The sequence below is a fragment of the Lithobates pipiens genome, unplaced genomic scaffold (assembly GCF_037356315.1).
Source record: "Lithobates pipiens isolate NorthernLeopardFrog02 unplaced genomic scaffold, aLitPip1_a1.2 Scaffold_18, whole genome shotgun sequence".
Lineage (NCBI taxonomy): Eukaryota > Metazoa > Chordata > Amphibia > Anura > Ranidae > Lithobates > Lithobates pipiens.
The window spans coordinates 35,445,199-35,471,725 of NW_027507758.1; the positions used below are offsets into that span (position 1 = coordinate 35,445,199).

General features: G+C 42.6%; 1 protein-coding gene across 30 annotated transcripts in view; it reads left to right on the top strand.

Annotated features, from left to right (window-relative positions):
• The first annotated feature begins 249 nt into the window (after positions 1–249).
• The window catches only part of NRXN1 (neurexin 1), a 1,923,519-nt gene continuing 1,897,241 nt past the window's right edge, over positions 250–26,527 (top strand). For 8 of the 30 annotated variants that reach the window (XM_077485561.1, XM_077485562.1, XM_077485597.1 and 5 more), the window contains exons 1-2: positions 253–505; positions 4,608–5,899. In XM_077485561.1, the coding sequence (XP_077341687.1) occupies positions 5,176–5,899 (724 nt within the window). In that variant the 5' untranslated portion in view covers positions 253–505; positions 4,608–5,175. Of the gene's footprint in view, positions 506–4,607; positions 5,900–26,527 lie in introns of all 30 variants that reach the window. The other 22 variants (XM_077485564.1, XM_077485567.1, XM_077485596.1 and 19 more) reach the window with 7 other exon arrangements.

Here is a 26,527-nt window from a genome sequence, read left to right on the forward strand (position 1 = left end):
TCCATGCGGTCAATCTGAGCCTGAACAAGCTTTGATTCGATTGTGAGCTCTTCTGGTTTCACGCAAGTACCATTTAAAGCACAAGCCTGCATTACCCCAGACCCAGCAGCCTTCACATGTAAAGGAGTGGCGGAGAAGCCTTGCCCGCCCATCTCTCCGGTAAAAGCCTCCATAGATCTGTGTATCGATCAGCACCGGGGGCTGCTCTAGCGCTGCGTGGCTGGGTCGGAGCCGTCGCTGTCCATGGTGCTGCAGCAGATCTCAGGCACAGCAAACCCCGCCTCAGTCTGCAGACGGACAGGGACAGGCGTCATGTGAGTCCCTCCTCCTCTCCATCCTCTCCATCCCCTCCTTCACTCCTGGAGATCGGAGCACAAGCCTGGAGCTGCTGGAAAGGCAGAGCACTGGTTTGATCCCAAAGACCTGGACAATTGTCCCCCCCCTTCCCATGGACTGATCACCGCCATCATCTCCATCTAAGGCCAGCTCTGCTCACCCGACGCAGGTAATGTGCCCCCCTCCTAGGTGGAGGAGAAAGGAGAATTGTCGGGGAGGGTGATGCTCTGGGCTGGGTGCGCTTCCAGCATATTGAACAGGTACCAGATCATAGAGGAACTTGGGGGCTGCAGTGATGATGATGCCTTATTTACCAAAACATGGACCATGGTGGGCTCCATCCATCTGGTCCTGGGTAATGTCTATGCGACGGAATAATGAAGAAGGGAAAAAAAAAATGGGAGGGGTAGGTTGGATTAGGCGAATATGAGATGTGATGCACCCCTAGTGCTATTTCTCAGCTTCATTATCTTCTATTTCCCTGATTGTGGCTGGAGAAGTCACCCCCTCCTTCTCCTCCTTCCTCCTATTCCTTATTATTATTATTTTTTTTTTGCTTCAGAACTGCAGACACGGTGCTGTAGGTACCCAATCGATCTTTTCAAGCAGGGATGGATTAGGATCAAGAAATATGATGATGAAATAAGAGGAAAGATTTATGGTTAAGGCTTTTTTTTTTTTTTTTTTTTTTTTCTTTTTAGAAGATCCTGGTTGGTCTTGTAGGACCCCATGTCATTTTGCATCCCTGTAGTTGGTGGTTTCTTGGGGTCTTTTCCAACGCAATAAAGGATTCCCCCAAAAGATTGTAAATCCCAGTTGATATGCCATTTATATGAATGTACATTATTGTTGTAAAGGTGTTGAAGCTCCAGATCTGAAGCCTACCAGGGGTGTAGATGACAAGTCAACTTAAAATATTATATATTTTATATTTTCCTGCTGTCTTTTTACAACCATACTTGATTGTCCAGTGATAAGACTTTAGTTGATGGTATTGATAAGGCATTGGCTGTGTATCATGCCTGATAACAAGCTGTAAGAGCTATGTACTGTCTACACACTTATTTAAATACACATCTTTTTTTATATCTGCATTTATGGGTCTACCATTGCATGTCTCGAGAGGGAAATGTTTATCTTGCTCTATTTAAAGTGCATGCTGATTGAACTGGGATTTAACGCTTTGCTGGAATGATATGTATTCTTGTCGAAAGGGATATTGTGTTTCCTAAGCTCCTAAGGTGTAAGGGTTAAATGAAATAAGTGTATCAAGGTATTAGATTAAATAATATCTGAAGTTTAAGTCAAAATAACAATGTATCAAGGTTTAGGTCAAATATTAATGTATCAAGGATTACGTTGAAGAATAGCAAATTAAAGTTTAAGTCATATAACAATGTATGAAAGGTTTAGGTCAAATATCAATGCATCAAGGAATGCCTTAAAAACATATAATTAAGGTTTAAGTCAAAATAACAATGTATCAAGGTGTAGGTAAAATATTAATAGATCAAGGGTTAGGTTAAATAACAACCAATCAAGGTTCAAGTCATATAACAGTGTATCAAGGTGTAAACCTTATGGCTATATCCAGCTACACAATAGAGGGTGCTTTGCTTGCTAGGCAAAATCATTAGTATCCAGGCTTCCTTGTCTGTATTATGATTGGAAAGACTGGTAGTGGTGCCACCTCATGTAGGAACTTTGCCCATTGGCAATCTCTGAATGTGTTGGTTAAGGGATCACCTTGCTCTGGTCCAGTTATGGCGAGGGATCATCCATGAAAGCAATGCACCAAGGCATTAGTTAAATAGCAATAAACCAAGGTTTAAGTCAAAATAACAATGTATCAAGGTGTAGACCTTATTGCTATATTTGGATACACAATAGAGGGTGCTTTGCTTGCTAAGAAAAGTCACTACTATCCAGGCATCCTTGTTTGTTTTATGAGTGGGAAGACTAGTGGTGGTGGTGCCACCTCAGGGAAGAACTTTGCCCATTGGTGTTCTCCAAATGTGCTGGTTCAGGGATCACTTTGCTATGGTCTTCTTGTTGTGAGGCATCATCCATGAAAGCAATGCTTTGAGGTTTAGGGGAAATCACTAGTATCTGGGCTTCCATATCTGTATTATGAGTGGGGAGCCTGGTGGTGGTGCCACCTCATGTAGAAACTTTGCCATTGGAATTCTCTGATTTAATTGGTTGAAGAGATCTCCTTGCTCTGGTCCACTTGTGGTGGGAGATCATATTTGAAAGCAATGGGTTAAAGGAAAATTGCTAGCATCAGGGCTTCCATGTCTGTATTATGAGTAGGAAGCCTGGTGGTGGTGCCACCTCATGTAGGAACTTTGCCTATTGGCATTCTCCAAATGTGTTGGTTAAGGGATCACCTTTCTCTGGTCTACTTGTGGTGGGAGGTCATACATTAAACAAATGCATGAAGGATTTTGTTAAAAAAAAAAAAAAAAAAAAACAGAATCAAGGCATAAGTTAGGTAACAATGTTTTTTTTTTTTACTGAAACCGGAGATTGCAAAATCAGGCTCACTTCTGCATAGAAACCAATCAGGTTCCAGGTTGTATTGCCAAAGCCTAATTAAACAAGCTGAGGTTAGAAGCTGATTGGTTTCTATGCAGAAGTGAGCCTGATTTTGCACTTGCCAGCTTTACTGCATAACCCCCAATGTATCAAGGCATAAGATAAATAAAAATAAATTAAGGCTGAAGTGAGATAACAATGTATCAAGGTTTTTGATAAATAACAGTGAATCAAGGTTTAAGTCAAATATTTTATCCAGGCTTAAGTTAAATAAAAATGTATCAAAGCTCAAGTGAAATAACAATGTGTCAAGGTATAAGTCAAAAAACAATGGATCAAGGCTTAAGTTGAATAGAAATGCATCAAGGCTTATAACAATGAATCAAGGTTTAAGTCAAAAACAATGTATCAAGGTATAAACATATTCAACTACTCAAAAGAGGGTGCTTTTCTTGCTAGGCAAAGTCACTAGTATCCAGGCTTCCTTGTATTACGAGTGAGAAGCCTGGTGGTGGTGCCACCTCATGCAGGAACTTTGCCCATTGGCATTCTCTGAATGTGTTGGTTTGAGGGATCACCTTGCTATGGTCCACTTATGGTGGGAGAACATCCATGAAAGCAGGGGCACAATGTGGTGCCGTAAATAAAGCTAGTTTCTGCTTGTAAAAAAAAAAAAAAAAAAAAAAAGTGTTAATTAGGCATCGAGCTGTCGTGTCTAGGCAATAAATTAGGAGGAGGAAATGCATGCAAGGGCTTGCAATGGCAGAATTCTATGTACAATGATCACCTTCTGCAGCACGTTTGCTATTGTCTCCCTCTCTTATCTGCTTGTCAGGGCTCGTTTTTAACCCGTTGCTGCCGGGGGAGGGGGAGGAAAAAAAATGGCATGTCGAAAGCAGGCAAAGTGACAGATGTGCTATTGATGGCTGCCTCTTATTAACATGTGGATTTCTGTCTAAATCCTCCAGCTCACATGTGAGAGATGTAACAGCTGTATTAATGCTTAGGAAGGGTTTATGCTGACTAAATTGCGCCTGGGTCTCTTAATGAGGAAGCGGGTGGCGTGTGTGTGTGTTTGGGGGAGGGGAGGGAGAGGATTAACCCTTTTGACGAGACGAGGCCTTGGCAGCAGTGAAAAGGTTAAGGCGCTTGGGAGACACTTAAGAGCGCATGAGCCAAATTGGATTTTTATTTGCAGTAGGAGCGATCATGGTAGTGCTGAGAAGGGGAAAAGAGGCGAGGTAGCCAAGGAAATAATACCTGATATGGTGATTACATCTCTTCAGTATTCATTCACATTCTACCTCACCTTGTGAAAATTAAATGTTAAGGCGCGCTTGCAGCTCAGCTCGCTAGCAACCTGCTGGGTTAGTGCGCTCCCTCATCATGTTTCCCAACACATTGGAAGTGACTGATAGCTGTGTATGGATTTCTTCGTCGTGTATGAGATGCAGATAAAATTGATAAAGTCCTGAAGGAAAATTGCTTGCTAATAGCTTCAATGTACGGGGGATATTAATGCTTTGTTGTGATGCTATGCATAATTTGGCTGCATATTAATTTCCCTTTTTGCTGCGACCTGCAATAATAAAAAAAAAGAAATAAAAAAAAAAATCAATTCATTGTGTTATGTTGAGCTCCATAGTTACATTTGTATTGCATTGAATCATGCTAGATTGTTCTCTTCCAGAAGTTGCAGATGATATACTTACTGATATTTAAATTGCTTTCAGATTGATGGGTTGTATTAGACTTCATCTGAATGGGATCTCGTTGTTGTTGTGGAAAGGAAAAAAGAAGAGTTGTTAAGATTTTTCCATGTGGAAGGCTTCCTTCGGTCTAACAGTGCATCATTTCTGCCTGAGCTCGAGAGAAAGATCAAGGAGAACCATGAGTGATGATTCATGCCCTCTTTTGTAGTGCCATGGCAAACCCGTCGTTGATCTATTCTTACTGTGGGATTTAAGCAAGCAGTGAAGAGAAAGGTGTATGCTTAGCTTTGGATAGTCTCCAAAAAGATTATCCAGATTTGGATGCTAAAAGAAGGTTGGGACTTCACTGAAATATACTGAAGAAGAACTGGATGTCCACCATGCATGATACAATGGAACATTAGAGCTCCATAATTTTTACTATTTTTTTTTCTTAATTAAGTGTGTGTTTGGTCTAACTGGCTGTCCACTGACCACGTGGGCTACAAGAGTGAGACACAATATTTTTGTTGGATTGGTCCCCCACTAAGAAGTCAATCTGGAAGATCCACGCAATTTAAAGGACCCTCAAGACATTAAGTCATTAAAAATGGCTAGTGTCCTTAAACAAGGGGGGCTTATTATCTGGATGGTCTTAATTCTTGGATGCATGGTGGACCTGGGCTGTGGCCTAGAATTCCCTGGGACAGAAGGCCAGTGGACTCGCTTCCCTAAGTGGAATGCATGTTGTGAGAGTGAGATGAGTTTTAACATGAAGACCAAAAGATCGAGTGGACTCGTTATATACTTTGATGATGAGGGTTTCTGTGACTTCCTGGAGCTCATTCTCTCTGATGGAAAACTCAAGTTAAGCTTTTCTATCTTCTGTGCCGAACCAGCTTCTCTCCTAACAGATTTTGCAGTTAATGACAACAACTGGCACTCAGTGGTCATCAAGAGAAATTTCAAGAACACAACGTTAATATTAGACAAAGAAAGTAAGTGGGTGGAAGTGAAATCGAAACGGAGAGATATGACGGTCTTCAGTAATCTTTTTATAGGTGGGATCCCACCAGAACTAAAATCTTCCACGCTCAAATTAACATTCCCAGCAGTAAAAGACCACAGCCCCTTTCAAGGTTGGATAACTGATGTCCGGGTCAATTTCACAGACTCCTCTCCTGTAACCTACAGTGACATTAAGTTGGAGGACACTACAAACCCATGTGACAAAGATCAGGTTTGTCTAAATGGCGGAATTTGTTCAGTTGTGAATGAAGAAGCCACGTGCGACTGTTCCCAGACCGGTTTTCAAGGGAAAGACTGCAGTGAAGGTAAGAACAATATTCCTATTTGTTTTTCTTATGGTCGGATCCTGCGATTTGTGTACATAACTATATAGTTCAAGGGTACTTGCATGTTTGTAGATATTTTCGTTTTTCAGTTGGTCCCCCTTTTTTTCCTTGGCCGGTCCTTATTTATTGTTGCTTGCCCTTTTCTTTAAGTAAGTTCCTTTTAAAAGTATTAAACGTTTATTGTTGGATCATAAAATAAGTACATAAATAAACCAAGAAGATACGTTTGTGCATTATTCACATGATCAGAAGGGTTCAGACTGACCTTAGCCCTATAAACATGTGAAGCAGATTTTTAAGTCAGGGTGGCATAAAGATGCTCTAGGAACAAATATCCGCCTTTACACTAGAAATGAAAAATTGCATAAAATATTTGGCCGCACCAAAATAATTTTTCATCGATGACAAAAAACATTAAAGGATTTATTGTTCTTAAAGTGTTCTATCACACCTGACTTGACTAAACCATAATCTTTAAGACAGAACTGGGGCAAACCAGGGCCAAAGTGATTGCTCTATATTTATTGGAAGAAAACATTCTGTTAAATATGGAGCAATCATTCTGCCCCGGAATTGTCCTAGTTTCTTGGTGATATATGTTTTACTAAATCATATCTGGCTATGAGTGAATTGAGTAAAAGGCTTACCGGTAAGTTAGTCCACTAAAGTGATACTGTAGACTTTGAATGAGACCAGAATCATTAAACAAAAGCAGAATAACATATCTGACTATATGAAATGTTACTCAAAGTTGGAACCTAGGAGAAGACCGTATTTTTGTTGGTGGCTTCCAATTATTTTCAACTATGTTCCTGATCCAGGAAGTTATGGTACATGTACTTATCTATAAGTGTCCTACATTATACAAAGGTTAACGTTAAAGAAAGACTTCCATAATTAAATAGCTTCTAATAATTTTTACAAATATATATATATATATATATATATATATATATATATATATATATATAATATGAGTAAAGGCCTATATATAAACAGAGGCCACCAGAATTGGCTTGAGGCTCGGTTTCTACCTAATGCCGATGTGGCTCACAGCATGGGTCCTGTGCGTCCTGGTTCACCATTTCAGGTCTGAATTCAGCCTGAATTTTGGGCTGAATTCGGACCTGAAAGGGACCAAAAGACACACAGGGCTCCAGTGCAAATTCGCACTAAAGCTGCATCGAAGATATGTGAACCAGCTCCATTGAGAGCCATTCATATTCTCCTGCTATTGTGAATAACAATAGTGTGAACCTGGCCTAAAGGAGCAGTGGTTATGAGTCTTTTTATAATCTCCTCTATAGTTCTCCACAAGGCCAAAACTCAGTAGAGGACATACTCAAACTTATGTTTTATGTCATCCAAAACTTACATATATGAACAAAGTCCACTTTACTTCCTTTAAAAGTTGGTTTAAAGGAGCAATGGTGATCAGTACTGCATGTCTTTTTATAATCTTCCCTATAGTTCTCCTCAAGGCCAAAACTCAGTTGAGGACATACTCAAACTTATGTGGTACTTCTTCCAAAACTCACATACTGTATATGAACAAAGTCTACTTTACTTCCTTTAAGAGTTGGCTTAAAGGAGCAGTGGTGATGAGTACTGTATGTCTTCTTATAATCTTCCCTATAGTTCTCCTTAAGGTCAAAACTCAGTAGAGGACATACTCAAACGTAGGTAGTACGTTATCCAAAACTCATGTATATGAACTAAGGCCACTATACTCCCTATAATCGTTGGCCTAAAGGAGCAGTGGTGATCAGTACTGCATGTCTTCTTATAATCTCCCCTATAGTTCTCTTTGAGGCCAAAACTCAGTAGAGCACATATTAAAAGTTATGTCATATATATGAAAAAAGGCCACTTTATTCCCTATAAGAGTTGGCTTAAAGGAGAAATGGAGATCAGTGCTGCGTGTCTTATAATCTCACCTATACTTCTCCTCAAGGCCAAAAATTAGTAGAGGACATTCTCAAACTTATGTGGTACCTCACCCAAAATGCATTTTTTTTATTCCTGGTAGTGTAAGAAGAGTAAGAACCTAATACGGCTTTTATTGTCTATGTCCCAACCAGAGACATTATTTGCCTCACTTTCCGTTCCACTGTCCTCTGGACAGGAAGTCAAAGGAAATCACCTAACAGCTATAAACAGTTAACAAAACTTCTGAACCTTCCAAAATTTTCCATATAAATAAAATGTTTTTATCGTTGCCCCTGTCTCTGTTGTTGAGATTTTCCCTCACTTCCTGTCCTGGTGACCGCGGCCATGGAAGCAGGAAGTAATAGGGATTCTCAACAGAACGCACACTAGAACAAAACCCTAAAAAAAAAAAGTATATAATATATATGGAAGTATAATTTTGGCAGAAGTCCACTTTAAAAGGGAATTCAGTTTTGGTTGACAATGGGTAGACTTAAAGGCTTAGTTCACTTTTTAGATCTTTTTTCATGTTACACAAAGGTTTAGGGCTTAGCATGAAACATGGTCACAATCCCCAATCTTCCCAACCTCAAATCACAGCCTTAGGCTTCATATACACTATAGCTCCTAAACATGAAGTTAGAAGCTTTTACTATTTTTTTTACCAAAGCTCCTGAACTCAACTCCATAAAAGCATATGCGTCCATGTACACATAGGCTTTTAGGATCATTTAGGAGCTGCTGCAGTTAGGTGAGGTTCAGCCTCCCTCTCCTGAATGCAGAAGAATTGGGTTCAGGATAGGAACGTTTTGACTGCTGGACCCTAGAAACCACAAAATGTGAAAAAACTGTGGCAAAATCGCATTTCGCATTTTCCTGTCCTCACCGTCATCACGGCCAAGTGTACATGAAGCCTTAATCACAAGGTGCTTTTCCCTGTTGTTTTCGTTATGGCATACAGTTATGTCATCCATTCACAGGGATCTGTGAATAGGAGGCCTACAAGTTCCACGTGCAACCATCAGCGGAGAAATTTATGCCGCATACACACGACCGGACTTTTCGAGGGACTAGGTCCGACAGACTTTTGACGGAGTTCTGACAGAGTTCTGACGGACTTTCCAAATGAACGGACTTGGCCACACACAATCACACCAAAGTCCGACGGATTCGAACGTGATGACGTACGACTGGACTAGAATAAGGAAGTTCATAGCCAGTAGCCAATAGCTGCCCTCGCGTCGGTTTTTTGTCCGTCGGACTAGCATACACGCGAGTGGATTTCTCGGTAGGAACTGGGTCCGGCGGAGTTCTGTCGGAAAAATTTGAAACATGTTCCATTTCTAAAGTCTGTCAGACTTTTGCAAATCAAAAGTCCGCTGCAGCCCGCACACGGTCGAATGGTCTGTCGGAATCATTCCGTCGGACTTTTGATGTTGAAAAGTCCGGTCGTGTGTACGCGGCATAACAGATAGCATTAGCACAAGTGCAGTGACATCACCACATTTATTGTCCATTGTTTACTTTATCCCCCTCCTTCAGCCCCATAATGGGGGGAATAGTTCAGGAGCCTATGGATTGCACAGACAATGCACTAATCATAGTTGCATTGCTTTTTATGTTTGAATGGAAAAATATAATAAATGCAAATTTTTTGTGAACCATGCCTTAAAACCAGCCTGGCTTCATATTTCTCTCAAAAATTTCAGTGGAAAGTTCTCCTTACAGTGGTTTGTGTCTCTGCCCCATCTCAGAAAGTCATTATGAAAGTGTAAAACTTTTTTAGTATGGTAGAGGGGGCATGAATTACAACACCTAGTAGGTTTTATCGCTGCCTGTCTCCCCATTATCGGGATTCACCCTCTTTATTTATCCTGTTTACCATTTTCATTGAAAGTGAAAGTAAAAGAAAATCTCAAATTTTGAGTTGTCCCCAGAAAAGTATTAGAGGGGAAAACTTCCAATGGGGACACCATTTCTGGTGATCTGGGGGTCCCCAAGGGATTTCCTTAATTTGCAGGGATTTCCTCCCACTTCCTGTTTTCCTATGGGACAGGAAGTCAAGGGAAATATCCCCAATGAGACACAGATGACAACGACAAAAAAAAAAAAAATTGACATGGGTCATAACCCCCTCCCCCCCTTACTCTACCCAAAATGGGAAAAAAATTGCTATAGTTCTACTGGAAGAAACCCAACCCCTGTAGATACCCCATTCTACATTAACGAGAGTTCTTCAAGCAAGTGTAACGCAATCAAATAGCTTACCAACAACAATGCAGATCTGAAGAGTATGCTTTGATTGAGCTGGCCTTTAAAGTAAGGCCAGACTTTTTCATATAAGGCTTTTTCACTCCCTGTCCAATTGGAGATATTTCCCTTCATAAAGGAGGAGAGAGTAGGAGCTAACCAGATAGGGTAGGACCTTCCGGAGGATGAGAGAGGTTCTGGAGAAGTCCTGGAGGTGAGCAGAGGAGCTAGAGAGCAAGATGTCTTGGGAGGAGCCAAGAGGACGTTTTGGATGATATTTGGAGATAAGGTTGGTGGTGTAGCTGGGTGCAGTGATGTGGATGGCCTTGTATGTTATGGTTAGTTTTCTCAATTTTATACATTGGGCTAGTGGAAGCCAGTGAAGAGATTGTCAGAGAGGGATAGCAGTCACTGATTGCTTAGTAAGGTTTATAAGTCTAGCAGTAGCATTTAGGACTGACTGGAAGGGGAATAGCCTGTGTAAAGGTAGCACAGTGCTTGTGCGAAAGTGACATGCATAGGGCAGCCCAAAGTAGCTCCTGCACCTTTTTTTTGGCAGTGAGCCTCACTCCTTTTTGCAGTGCATGTTTTGGCACATTTTGCACCTCCTAGCCACGTTTGAGGTCCCATTAAGCAATAACGGCACTGCAAGCGCAATGCGCGTTTTGGCATATTTTTCAGGTATTTCTGGGAACGGGTGCAGAAACACGAGTTTTTGAACGTGTTCCTGGTATGGGAAGCTGTGAATGGGGCCTAAGGTAAGAATCATTTAGACTTTAATACTACTTTGATTGAGCATGTTGGGTATAACAGATGTCGAACCTGGCAAATGATGTCAATGGGACTGCGCCAAATGCTTGGCTCGCGGTTTCAGCATGGAATTCCCATAAAAAAAAATAGGTTATGAGTGGACTGCATTATTACCTCCCTAAACACCTGCAAACCTCTTCACAACTGCTGCTGAAAAGCGTTTTACCATGCTTCACTTTTCAGGGTGGCAGTTAACACTGCTGCCCATGTGAAAGAGGCCTAATTGTAGTAGCAGCAGCAGCATAGTATTGTTATGTATTGACGTTATCATCAGTAATGGTAATTAGTTACTACATCTTCCTGCAAGTCAAAAGGAGAGCAGTATTGATAATATAACAGTGCTGCAGAATTATCTGTGGCTGTAGCCGTATCAATCAGTATTGGCAACATAGTATTGATAGAATAAGAATGGTATAGAATAATCTGTGGTTGTAGCAATATCTATCAGCAGGGCCGGGACAAGGGGTGAGCAGGAGGGACGGCTGCACTGGGCACTGTGGTATCATGTGAGGTGGGGGGGTTGGGGGCACCACACAGAGATTAGTGGAGGGGATTTGTGTTGGAAGGGGGAATTTGGGGGTCAGCAGTGGGTAACTATTGTTCTAGGAGCGGGCATTTGGAGGTGGGGGGTGCTAAGAGTTGTGATTTAGGGGGATTTGAGTAGGGAGGGGGGACAGGGATAAGAATATTTGTTCTAGGAGGGGGGATTTGGTAGGAATGTGCGCTGGAAGGGGGGTATTTGAAGTAGGGAGGGGGGATGTGTACTAGGAGGGAACATTTTAGGGTAGAGGATCTGTGGTAGGAAGGGGCATTTGAGTTGGGGGTATTTGGGGATGAGGAGGGCAAAGATTTGTACTGGGGGGGGATTTCAGCAGGGGGTGGATTTGTACTGGGAGGATGGGCAATTTAGGTTTAGGGGGTAAGCATACAGATTAGTGCTCAGTGTTTTTGTGGGGGGATATTTTCTGACACATAATGCTCATATATCTTGGGGGGGGGGGGGGTGCTGCAGCTTGGCAAATTTGCCCTCAGCTCTAGATGACTTTGTCCCGGCACTCAGCTTTATATGACCTTGTCCCGGCCCTCGGCTCTAGATTACCTTGTCCCGGCCCTCGGCTCTAGATGACCTTGTCCTGGCCCTCGACTCTAGATGACCTTGTCCCGACCCTCGGTTCTAGATGACCTTGTCCTGGCCCTCTGCTCTAGATTACCTTGTCCCGGCCCTCGACTCTAGATGACCTTGTCCTGGCCCTCTGCTCTAGATTACCTTGTCTCGGCCCTCGACTCTAGATGACCATGTCCCTGCGCTCGGCTCTAGATGACCTTGTCCCGGCCCTCGGTTCTAGATGACCTTTTTCCCGGTCCTCAGCTCTAGATGACCTTGTCCTGGCCCTCAGCTCTAGATGACCTTGTACCTGCCCTCGGCTCTAGATTATCTTGTCCCGACCCTTGGCTCTAGATGACCTTGTCCCGACCCTCGGCTCTAGATGACCTTGTCCCAGCCCTCAGCTTTAGATGACCTTGTCCCAGCACTGCCTATCAGTATTATTAATATAGGGGGAGATTTACTAAAACTGGTGCACACAGACAGGGCTGGCACAAAGGGTCTACGGGGTTGGGGGTCAGTTGCCCTGGGCCCAGTAAAGCAAAGGGGCAAAAAATGGACACAGGGTGGTACACCTATTCTACAGCCTGTATTAATAGTGGGGGAGGGGACACAATTCTGCCCCATTGTCTTAGACGCTTGATGACCCTGTCCTGGTACTGCACACAGAAGCTGGTGCAACTGTGCAAAGTAGCCAATCTGCTTCTAGCTTATATTTTCAAAGTTCAACTGAACGAGCTGATTGGTTACTATGCACAGATTCTGTGTGCACCTGTTTTAGCAAATCCCCCCATAGTATTGATCATATAAGAGTGTTACAGAATTATCTGTGAATTATATATGGCTGTAGCCGTATCTAATAGAATGCAGAGAGGGTTTCCCAGCTAGAAAACACCAAGTGAACAAAGCAACAGTTCCATCATGAATATTCTTCTGCCTTCATGCACACACCCAGGGGGATATGCTCTTCCACTTCTTCCACTACAGAATCCAAAGTCCCCGGGGAGAAAAGCACTTATACGTTCCTGTTTACCACCAAATGACAAAGCTTTCAAAATGCAAAGAGTTTTTTTTTCATCTGCAGGGGGTTTAGAAGGTTACACAATCTCTCCACCTTTCACCTTCCCCTGGGCCTTCCTCCCATCCTTTGTATTGGGTTTTCATACCTTGCTAGCCTCTATGTCTCCAATGGGGAAGGGCAAAGAAAGCAATAGTAGAATCAGCGTATAGAAGCTGATTAGAATGTCATCAAATTTTTGGTTGGTTGAGTAAAATGATAAAATCCACCTCCCGCCTCTTATCTCCTTTTGTATCTTAAGTGGCGCTCTGCAGGTAAATTGGGCTCACAAACCGGCATGACATGGATTATAATCAAAGGAAGGTTGTTATTAGTCCGAGTGAAACTGTAAGATTTATAAACGATTCTCCCATTGAAATACAGCAGCCCTTTGTATTAAAGTGAAGAAAATGAAAGTGTCTTTGTGGTTTATGGCAAACTTTTAGACGCGGTCTGAGACTGTCATGTGACTGGGGGTGTTAGAGATTGGAAGAATAGATTTGGTTGCTCTGGCAGTAAAGACACGTTCCATGATGTTCCTGTACAGAACACCTACGGACAAAACCAGAGCTTTACTATATCCAGCAACAATTCACGTAAAGCATATGCAGCATTAGGCCACAAACCATAATCTGATTGGTTGGTATGGGTTTCTATACCTTAAACTTTAAAATGTATAATAAAAATAATAATACTAATAATATTATTTTTGTTGTTAGTGCTCTTATTGTTGTTGTAATAAAAATATTATTATTATTAGTAGTAGTAGTAGTCGTATTACAATAGCAACAACAATACTACTATTAATATTATTATTATTATTATTATTACAACAACACCAATAATAATAATGATATTGTTTTACTATTGTTGTTATTACAGTTGTAATAAATATAATGATAATAGTATTGTTATTACTAATAGGCCCCTTTCACACGGGTGCCTCCATTTTTCAGAATCCGCTTCCTTAGCGGGGGATTGCTTAGATGATCCCCGCTGAGCAGGCGGATGGCAGGTCCATCTCCATTCCACTGTGCACAGCAAAGATGGACACAGTCCTGCTCTCCTCTATGGGGAGATCGGGTCAAAACTTCCCCCCTGTCCGCTTTCATCTGATCCACCAGACGAATGGAAAATAGGACCATCATCCGACTTTCATGGACAGGATCATATTGGATATTATTATTATTATTATGATTATTATTATTAGTATTAGTAATAGTAGTAGTGGTAGTAGTAGTATTACAATAGCAACAACAATACTACTACTACTAATATTATTATTATTATTATTATTATTATTATTTATGTTGTAGTAGTAGTAATAGTAGTGGTATTAGTAGTATCACAATAGCAACAACAATATTACTACTATTATTATTATTATTATTAGTAGTAGTAGCGGTAGTAGTAGTATTACAATAGCAACAACCATACTATTATATTAATAATAATATTATAGTAGTAGTAGTAGTAGTAGTAGTAGTGGCCCTTACTCCAAATGATAAAGATATTATGATTCGCCTAGGAGATCGGTGTTCATATAAATGCCCCGCTCTGATTGCATATAAAAAAAGGTCATGGATATCCAAGGTGAATCTAATAGCTCTGACGATTTATTGCAGGCAGTATGTTATCCCTGTTAAAGCATGAAAACTAAAGCATAGTCACCCAGATATTGACAGACAGACAAATGGTCTGATTTACTAAAGTGTGCCGGGCTAGATTTATGTCAAATATTTTAAACATCGGTTGCAGGGGAATTAGAAAAAAAAAAGGCTCCCATGATTGGATGTCTGAAATGAATAGAGCTTCACTTCAGCTCCTTCTATTCTTTAGGATATTTGGATTCTGGTCATTTCACTGCACAGGACCTCCTCACACAGGACCTATACTGATGCCCCCACATTGTGACAGGTGGAGAGACAGTGGCAGGGGGGCACACAACAATATACCTGGATAAATGGTGAAATTGGGTTATTGTTTTGCCCACCACTCCCAATTTTCTTAGCACTTTCATATGGCATTATTATTAAAGTAGATCTAAACCTTTAGGAGAAACCTCACTCAACTTTACATTTTTTTATACCATACTTGCCTTGACTGCTTGGTTTTTACTGAAAAAAAAACATACTCACTCCTCCAATGTGCAGGCTGGTGTAATGCAGCCTCCCTGCACAGGTGGCGCTGTGACAGGCCTGGCTCACAGTCTTCCCCTCTAATTCATCTAAAGCTGTTCTATTGGGTTGAGGTCAGGACAATCGAGTTCCTCCACCCCAAACTCTCTCATCCATGTCTTTATGGATCTTGCTTTGTGCACTGGTGTGCAGTCATGTTGGAACAGGAAGGGACCACCCTCCATTAAGAAGATATCACAAACAACATTGTTACGCAAGGGTTATACAAGATGGTTATACAACACATAGGAACCAATACAGACAATACACATACATATGGGATACATCAATGTAGAACTTGGAGAACTGACCAGCTGGGCAAATGACCAGTTGGATAATAACGCCTTAATGATCATTTCTCAAGAAAGGATAACATTGTGTCTGCATTAACATTTCCAAAAAAAACATTGTTTATCATACTGTTTACTCTATTGTGTAATATAGCCATCTGGATATTATTTTGTAATAAGGGTTACCATAGTACATTTGTAATACTTAAGGCATACAGTATGTTTGGTCATACATATTCTAGCAAAAGCATAACTCTTTCCTTTAAGACCCTACATGTACACTTAGTACTCAAAAAAACAAAAACAAAAAAACAAAACAAAAAAAAACAGAGGTCAGGGGTGGTTTGTTTTAAAGGTATTTCACTGCTTGTTGGGATTATGTATATAGTTTAATGTCCATAGTCTGGGCACAGATTGCACGTTTCACTTTACTAAACATTAAATAGAGGGTCTTCTTTTAAATAGGAATCTTTCTTGTAAATCTAGGTTCACTTTACATTAATAAATAGCCCACAATATTCTTGTCTATCAAAAGTGAATAAGAGATAACTATGTTCAGCATAGTAACTAGTCAGATACCCCCTGTAGATTGGTTAAAATAGGCAGCAGTGACATTTTTCGTCAGACACTGTTGATATATGAAGCTTAAAAGGATAATTTATTGAACAATGTCAATGACAATGCAGATATAGTTATCGTATGATGATGATGATGGTGGTGGTGGTGATGATGTTGGTGATGATGATGATGGCGGTGGTGATGATGATGATGGTTGTGATGATGGTGGTGGTGGTGGTGATGATGATGATGGGGGTGGTGATGATATTGATGATGATGATGGTGGTGGTGATGATGGTGGTGATGATATTGATGATGATGATGGTGGTGATGATGATGTTGATGATGGTGGTGGTGATGTTGTTTAAGATGGTGGTGGTGATGATGTTGATGATGGTGGGGATGGTTGTGATGGTGGTGGTGGTGATGATTATGATAATGATGGCGGTGGTGGTGATGATGTTGATGATGGTGGTGGTGGTGATGATGTTGATGATGGTGGTGGTGATGATGATAATTGTGATGATGTTGATGATGGTGGTGGTGATGATGTTGATGATGATGATGACGATGGCGGTGGTGATGATGATGATGGTTGTGATGATGGTGGTGGTGGTGGTGGTGGTGGTAGTGGTGATGATGATGATGATGGTGGTGGTGATGATATTGATGATGGTGGTGGTGGTGATGATATTGATGATGATGATGTTGATGATGGTGGTGGTGATGATGTTGATGATGGTGGGGATGGTTGTGATGGTGGTGGTGATGATAATGATGGTGGTGGTGGTGATGATGTTGATGATGGTGGTGGGGGTGATGATGTTGATGGTGGTGGTGGTGATGATGTTGATGATGGTGGTGGTGATGATGATAATTGTGATGATGTTGATGATGGTGGTGGTGATGATGTTGATGATGATGATGACGATGGCGGTGGTGATGATGATGATGGTTGTGATGATGGTGGTGGTGGTGATGATGATGATGATGGTGGTGGTGATGATATTGATGATGGTGGTGGTGGTGATGATATCGATGATGATGGTGGTGGTGATGATGATGTTGATGATGGTGGTGGTGATGATGTTGATGATGGTGGTGGTGATGATGTTGATGATGGTGGGGATGGTTGTGATGGTGGTGGTGATGATGATGATGATAATGATGGTGGTGGTGGTGATGATGTTGATGATGGTGGTGGGGGTGATGATGTTGATGATGGTGGTGGGGGTGATGATGTTGATGATGGTGGTGGGGGTGATGATGTTGATGATGGTGGTGGTGATGATGTTGATGATGGTGGTGGTGATGATGATAATTGTGATGATGTTGATGATGGTGGTGGTGATGATGTTGATGGTGGTGGTGATGATTATGATGATGATGGTGGTGGTGGTGGTGGTGATGATGTCAATGATGAAGATGGTGATGAGATATATCAGATGGGATTTCAAAACTCTATATATGAGTTTGTGGAATATCTATGTCAGCCTATGCTCAGCTTTTTCAATACAGACGAACCCTTGAAATATTTTTCCAGTCTCTAAGAACCCCTGCTAAAAATTACTCTAGCTACAACTCGTGACACATTAATGCGATAGACAGAATGCTCCTTACTGGGAAGGGTTTCCACCTTACACATAGCTAAAAAGATCAATGGTGTCAAGGGGAACTTATCTGAGAGGCAAAGATTGCTCATTGCTCAAGGATCCCCTAACAACCTCTGGAGGAACCCTAGAGTACCATGCAACCCTGGTTGAGAAACCCTGCTCTATGTGGTAACACTCAAGGATCTTCAACCCTTGGTGGGCTCTACAACTACCCATACTCTTTTATTTATTTATTTCAATCTAAGATTATCATTAAGGCCTCATGTACACTACTGCTGGTAAACGAACGTTCAGAGGCAGTTGGCTGCTTTTTTCAGCTGCCCCTGATCTCATTCTTTGTTATCTTATGTGTACATGTACACAGGTTCGTTTAATGTTGTTTTTAGGCAGTTGACTTTAGAGAATTTTCTTTGAAGGCAAAAAAATGAGTTCAGACACCGAAGTTTCCAACGTTTCAGATGCCAAACACGGCTAAAAGCGGTACTGGCGTTTAGCCGCGTTTCCTTTAAAGGCAGTGTTTTCAAACGCTTCTAAATGGAAACGCGGCGAAACGCTGCTAAACGCAACATGTAAACAGCAAAACTGACATTTTAAATGTGGGTTTTTATCTGTCAAGTTAAACTGTTCAGGAGAGGTTGTAAAAACGTCCCGTGTACATTAAGCCTAAGAGTAGTAAGAGTAGTATTTATAGTAGTTAAAGGTCGCATTAAAATGTTGCATATTCAGGAGCAGAACCAATTGTGCAGTGAAAGAAGATATAGGATGAACACATATTCCTGCTATTGGTCAGATGAGGAGTTTCATTGTTTCTCGCTAGCTGGGTTTGGGAAGGGTAGAAGTGGGATCATATTTGGAGACATAGTTGTGGATAGATAAACCATTTGAAGAGGATAGGTCATAGAAACCATTGTAAGGCTTGTCATAATATATTTACCAGGGTGCATAGTGTATAGAACAGTCATGTTATTGAGGTACAACTGTTGTAAAAGTAGGAACAAGAAAGACAAGAGGGTATAAAGGGGAAAAAAAGGTCTGGGGCCAACCAAGTACTTCACAGTCTTCCAGTTGCATAATGTCAGGTATTTTGGAAAATGGACAGCCCCATTGACGATGATACATATTTGGGAAATGTGCAAGATAGTAGGTTGATTTCCATTAAATGGGTTTATGGACCCTAGCATCATTTATCAATGTCTGATTTTGAGAATGTTTGAACTTGGATAGCAGCAGGGGCAGACTGAAAACTCATGGGACCCTCAGGCAATAGGAGATTATGGGGCCTCTGGGCAATAGGAGAAGATTATGGGGCCCTAGGGCAATAGGAGATTATGGGGCCCCCAGCCAATAGATTATGGGGCCACACAGTATACATACACACACACACATACAGTATACACACAAAGACAGACAGTATATACACACACAGAATACATATACACACATCGAAAAGGTACTGGAGAGGTGGGCAGCTATAATCTTGGGATTTTAAAAAAAACACAGATTTTTACATACTGTCCCTGGTTTTATTGAGGCTGGCAACCCTGATAGGGCCCCTTAGTGGCATGGGGCCCTCGGGCAGTGCCGAGTACCCGAATGGTCAGTCCGCCCCTGGATAGCAGCAATTTTTGTATTTGGACACCATATTCAGCTGAAGGAAATATAAGCTTGCATGGGCACCAAGATCACGGGTGGTGACGCATTGTATTGCCTCCTTGGCTGTGTGCCAAAAAAGGCTTAATATACGCACATTTACAGAATACAGTGGAACCTTGGTTTACGAGTAACGTGGGTAACGAGTGTTTACAGAATTCAAGCTAATGGGGTGTGCAGTACCGCATTTGGCCAAAGGCGCGGGGGCGCCGGGGACACTCGGAATGGTTTGGAGCCATTCAGAGCCTTTCGGAAATACTCAGATATACTCAGAAATACTCCACTCCCGAGTGTTTTCAAGCCTTTCCGAGTTCAGCCGAGCTGTCCCCGAGTATTTTCGAGGCTCTAAGGCACCCCCCCCCACTTCTGGCCACATGTGGCATTGCATGAAATAGAAGTCAATGCGGAACAAATTATCGTTGTTTCCATTGACTTCTATGGGGAAACTCGCTTTGATATGCCAGTGCTTTGGATTACAAGCATTCTCCTGGAACGGATTATGCTTGTAATCCAAGGTTCCACTGTACATGGATCCTAGTTCCCTAGCTCCAGCAACACCAGCAGGGCTACAGAATCCAAATATTGAATTTATGAAGGGTGAATTGGGCTGCACCAGTTAAACAGTATTGTGTATCCTTGTTCTTAAAGTGTATTCACCAAGGAGGAGTTGTGTGTAAGGCAGCATAATATTTTCTTGTTGTCTGAGCATGAATTTCATTTTCAGAGCTGTCCCCCACTTCTTTATAAATGGGGTGGGGGGGTATATTCCTCTGGGGGTGAGGGTATTTGGGATTTACATAAGGGGTATGGGAGTGTGTGAGCTTCACTTTGTGGCTCTTTCCATTTTTTTTTTATTCCAGGCTGTGAAGTGACAGTTGAAAAACCGATTGATCGCTATCTAGTAAACTTTTTAATAACACTTTGATAAATGAGGCCAACTGATTCTGATGGAAGATAGGAGAAAAAAAATTGAATTTCCGCCGATAAGCAAATTCCAGTTCCATCCCCGGACTTTCCTTTACATTCTTCTTTTATCAGAATGTCCTATCATTTTAGAAAATGTAGTACATATTTAATCCTTATAGCATTGTACACAGTGGTGTCTTGGGGAGAGAACTGCCATTTATGGACAGGCTTAGTCAGGCTGTTAAAAATTGATTAATACATTGAGATTCAGCACAAATGAAAATGATGAATAAATATTTTAACAAAACATTCCTGGACCAATGAGATGGGCCAGCTGTGACCGCGTTTTCTTCTTGCTTACCAGATGTGCACTCACAATCTGTACAAAATAAAGCAATGTTCTTATCTGCTGTTAAAAGGTATTTTTTTCCATAGAAATATAACACATTAAAGTTGTTGTAAACCTCAGACGTGAAATATGAACAAAGCATACACCCTCTGTAGTGTGTACTTATCGCAATCCAGAGCACTAACTGACTGTCATTTCTGTCTGCTTCCGCCTTCCTCTACTATCTGCATGACTCATTTCTGACAAATTTCCTGACACCAAGAAAAAAAGGGTGACAGGGGACGAAGCTTCAGCATACAGCCTGTGATTGACAGCTTGTGACAGCTGTATACCTGTGTGCCTTGAGAAGGGTGGGGGGAAGGGGGTGTCACTTCTCTCCAATCAGCTCTCAGAGCTGAGCTCTGCAGAGTGTAATTTCAGCTCCCCATCCCATTTTCTGAAAGTGCGGACTATTTTTTATAAATTCTGCACTTTGAATAGATGTGGAAGAGAAGACTGCAGATAAACAGGTTCAACTAAGATATTCGGGCCCAATTAACATTTTCAGCCAGAGCCACATGAATCATCATTAAAGCCAGTGGTGTCACTAGGGTTGGTGTCACCCTGGTGCAGTAAAACATGGTGTCACCTCAACCCAGCCCTCCCTCCCCCCATTAGGCTCTCTCTTGTCTAGTTTGCCACAGGGCACTGGGCAGGCTAATTTCAGACCGGCAGCGGCTCCTGCAAATGATGCGGTCAGTGCCAGCGCACTGATCCGTGGCGGGTGTCATCCAGGTGCAGACCCCTGCACCCCCCATAGCAACGCCACTAGTTAAAGCCCAATTGCTACTGAATTTTGTAAATACAGTCAGTGTGCAGAAAAATGTTAACGCCTTCCTTCAATAGGGGGGGGGGGGGGGTTCGGTGAAAACAGGTTACTGACCTGTTGTTTTACTCTTCCCCACCTCCAGACTACCCATCTAACTACCCACCTAAAGAAGGACATGGAGCCCCTCAGGGCTATACGCATGCACCATGGCAACAATAAACCCCCTATTGAATTTCAGGCAATGGCACTGCTATTGTGAATGGGGCTGCTCCGCAACCTACCTGCAACTGCATGCTTCATGTCAGTTGGTAAGGAGGTGGGCTATCATCTCACGTCCCCCTTTCAACTGCCCTTTGAAAAGCAAATTCACACAGATTGTCTGAGCTTTCAGAAAACAGGGTAGGGAGCTGAAGTTACCCTCCGCAGATCTCAGTGAGGAGATCTCTGACAGCTGATTGAAGGGAAGCATCGATGTGCACCCCAAAGCTTAAATACACATGCCTCTTCGGTTATGAACACAGTGACTGAGTGAGTGTGTTCACTGTGTCAATTTAGAAAAGGAAGGCTCTGGTAAATTACATATTTACTAGCCCCTTCCCCCACTCTCCATCCTGAAACCTCCCCCAGAAGTCGGGGGGAGAGAAGTGAAGCCAGCAGCACTGTGGGGCGGGGAGGAGGGGCAACACAGAGGAAACCCAGGGAGCAGAGGCGGCTCATCCATTGGGGTACCCAGATGCCGCTCCCTCCCTCCAGGCCACCCCCTATATGGTAATGGATAGATTCGGGAACAGCATGAATCTATCCACAGCCGCAACCGCCACCCCCTATTCATGTGTCCGGCCCCTTTTGTGGCACCAGGTGCATGAATTACAGTGGCATGGGATGTTTGTTTAGCACCTGATTAGAGCCAGAGGCTCTAATAGGCTTCAGAATAGAGTGGGCTCGGGTCACAGAGCATGCGAACTGAGCCCGCCCAGGTGTGTTACAACAGCAAATGCATATTCGCTGTTGAAACACCGATCCTCAATCTGGCCAATCAGAAGTGGGTGTGAGACCTGTTTTCCGATTGGTCGAAAAGAGAAGACTCCTGATTGGCCGCAGAGGAGAAGGGAGGAATCGAAAGCCTCCGCCGTGGACAGCAGGAGAACGGGAAGCCAATGGTGAGGGAGAATAGGAGGCCGCCGCTGCCGAGCAGGGGGAAGCTGACGGTTATGGGGTAAGTGCTACCGACCGACCGGAGTGTGGCATACTGTTTGCCGCCCCCCCCAAAAAAATGTCCGCTGCATCTAGTGATTAGGGTGTGCCCAGGCACACCCCCTGCACATGCCCTACCTGGCACACCCCCTGCACATGCCCTACCCCCTTCACACAGGAATAGAGCTAAGGCTGTCAATCACAGGCTGTGTGCTGGAGCACCCTCCCCTCTTTTATTTTGGTGTCAGGGAAACTTGTCAGACGTAATTCATACTAATAGCAGAAGAAGAAGGCAGCAGACAGAAATTACACTTAGTGCTCCGGATTGAGACAAGTACACGCTAAAGAGGGATAGAGGGATGTGCTTTGTTCATATTTGATGTCTGAGATTTTAAACCACTTTAAGATTCTACAATAACCACAATGGCCCATTGCCAATATTCAGTTTATTTACATTTCGCTTTCTTACAAAACTAGCAAATTTGTTTTCAGAAGAAATTTCCAGCCTTCTTCTTGGCAAAAATCAATGCCAGTGAAAAATTTAGCTGTAATTGGAAATCGCTGTTTGTTATGAATGCCAATAACGCAGCACTTGTGTTCTGAGGACATGAATGATTAATACATGTGTGAAGAGCCATCAGAATTAGCTTGTGGTCTCACCCCTATGTTCTGCAGACAGATCTCTAATGACATTTGTTTCAGGGAGCAGAAGAGGAAACATATGGTATAAACACTGCAAATTGCATATTTAATGAGCAGATCCTGATAGTGATTTTTTTTTAATTGCAAAACCTTGTCACAGCTCACATTAGGTACATCTAATTATATTTAAAGGGGAAGTAGAATCACTTTAAAAATCACTATTAAAGGGTTAGTTCACTGAAGCTACCACATACCTGGTGATGGAGAGTAACGTGGAAAGGAAGTTCTCATACACCTCTGGCTCGGTACCTCTGGTAAAGTAACAGAAAGCATGAGTGCTCAGAGCGGCACGAGTGCTTGGTGGTTCTTGCAATAACAGGTGCAGATAGGAAGTCTGTGTGTACTTGGATTCAGGCTGGACCGTAATGCAGAGCAGCAGGAACAGCAGGCCCACAGGTTACTGGTAGAAAGCAGGCACTTGCAGGGCTGGCAGGTCACAGACAGTAGGCACTTGGCAGTCTGGCAGGTTCACAGGCAAGATGGGTCCGCAACTAACAGGTATGTGAGGAACAGAGCAGCAGGCAAGAGAGTAGTCAGGTTCAGGCTGAAGTTGGCAATAGTAAAGCAGACAGGCACAAGGGTCAGGCAGAGATGTGGTCAAGGGCATGCCAGCGTGTCGCTTCAGGCAGAATTCAAACATGGTCAGACAGATCAGGATGGCAACAGAAGATCAAACTCAGCAACAGGTAGCAGGTTAACAGAATGCTGTAGACTATAAGGAAAAGTCCTAGTACAGCAGTGATGTTTAAATAGCCCACAAGCGCTAGTCTAGTGGTGGGTGTACACGTGGACGTGTGCGGGCATGAACATTAGTGTGATTTCAACAGGCAAAACAGACAGGCACAAGGGTCAGCCAGAGACATGGTCAAAGGCAAGCCAGGGGTCGCTTCAGGCAGAGTTCAAGCATGGTCTTACGGCAGATCCACATGAAAGTCCCACAGTAGGTCTTACTTACAATGTCCAAAGACCTGACTGCCACCCAGCATCCACATAACACTCTCCAGACCAGAACTCCAGGACCTTGCCCTCTGGCAAAAATCCCTTTAGTAATCTTCTCTAAGCCCTCAGCTCAGCACCAGCTGAGGCCCAACTGCAATTCCTGCCTCACAATAGCTGCCTCCCAGGGGAACCCTCTTTGCAGAGGAAGAAGAACACTCTGGATAGGCCTCCTAAATATGTATCACCTCCCTAGCCACATGCTGGACATCCCACTCTAGGGATTTGCTGGGGCATGATAAATATTCATAAATGAGTGGTTGACCCATCTGTTGTTTCTTCTGGAAGCTTCTTCCAGAAACAGACAGGGGCAATCAATTACCCACCTTAGGAAACCCCGACCTGACCAAAAAAAAAAAGATTTTTGCTCCACTGACTATAGTGAAGCTCAAAAACTAAATTTAGCCTAACAGAGACAAGGTGCTACCTTACATTTACAGAAAAAAATGTCTCACCACACCAACTGTTTTAACCCTTAAAGGCCGCACCACCCTGCTGCCACCATGTGCATGCAGATATGGGCAACCCCATTTACTTGGATAGTTTTTTACCATTACCACAATGCCAGGCATTACAGCCACAGGCATGTGTTTACCCCCAATGTTTACAGCCTCCCCACAACTCTAAATTAGCTGTCTCCTGACTGGTCACATGACATCCTTGCAGCAGTGGTGGGTAATTTTCAGGACTACAGAGAACAGCAGGGATGTTACACATGGCATGGCCCTGGTCACTTGCTTGGGTTGCATTTGGCACGGCCTGCCAAAAACGTCATTGGAGATAATTATTGGATGCAAAATACAGGAGTATTCTTCTTAGAAGTGCACTTTTTTTTTTTTTACTTTTTTTTATATTAACTGTATGTACTATTGGGTTATGAATATTAAAATTAAATGTTACTTTTTTTATACAAGGCCAAACATAGCAAAGATTCCCTTCAGCAGTAGAAGGATGGATTTTAGAACATAAAGGCTTATACCCTCCAGACTTGTCATCGGTTGACATAATAGGACCAGGAATGACTCTTGATCAGGGGCGGGCTGACAACTCATGGGGCCCCCGGGCAACAGGAGATTATGGGGCCCCCAGGCAATCAGAGATTATGGGGCCACACAGTATACAAAAACACACACATACACACAGTATACAATCACACAGTATACACATACATGTACACATAGTATACACAGACATGTTTCTATTGGCTGAGAAGGTACTGGAGAGGATTTTTACATACTATCCCTGGTTCTACTGAGTCTGGAAACCCTGATGTGGCCCCCTAGTGCCCCAGGGCCCTCGGGCAGTGCCCGAGTGGCTGAATGGTCAGTCCGCCCCTGCTCTTGATTCATTTAGCTGGTCTAGTGTCACCCAAGTGGCATCTCTTCTGTGTATGGATTCATGTTAATTGCTCACACGACTCTGTGGATAAGGGAAGCATTTTAGATACCTATTGTATTTTACAACTTAGAATAAGGTGAGTATAGCTGTGTTTCTGTTGAAACTTGGAATACGGTTGTAGTTTCAATTCTTAAACATTCTTTCTGGCACATGAGCTGTACTATATTACACTCATCTGTTGACAAAAAAGAAAAGCTTAGATCTCCTGGAAGGCACTGGTGAGGTTGCCTTTCCAGGGGAACCTTTGAGGCCAATGCTACATCACCAGTGCCTTAGGGGAACCAGGAATTGGGAAGCATCTACATGTAAGGAAGCTACTAAATCAAGTATGATTAGAGACTGGCATGCAGAGATGCATGCTCCTAGGATTTTTAGATTTAGGGGGAAAGGTCTACTTTATTGTACCCCTGTTGTCATGGTCTAGCCTGCAGATTTTCTGTTTGTGAAATTCTTACCAAAATGTGCCAAGAAAATACCCCCCACACCATTACACCACCACCAGCCTGAACCATTGATACAAGGCAGGATGGATCCATCAACATCCTTTCATGTTGTTTACGCCAAATTCTGACCCTACCATCTAAATGTCACAACTAAAATCAAGACTGACCAGACCAGGCACCATTTTTCCAGTCTTCTATTGTCCAATTTTGTTTAGCCTGTGTGAATTGTAGCCTCAATTTCCTGTTCTTAGCTGACAGGTGTGGCACCTATTATGGTCTTCTGCTGCAGTAGCCCATCTGTTTCAAGGTTTGATGTGTTGTGCGTTCGGAGATGGTATTTGGCATACCTTGGTTGTAACGAGTGGTTATTTG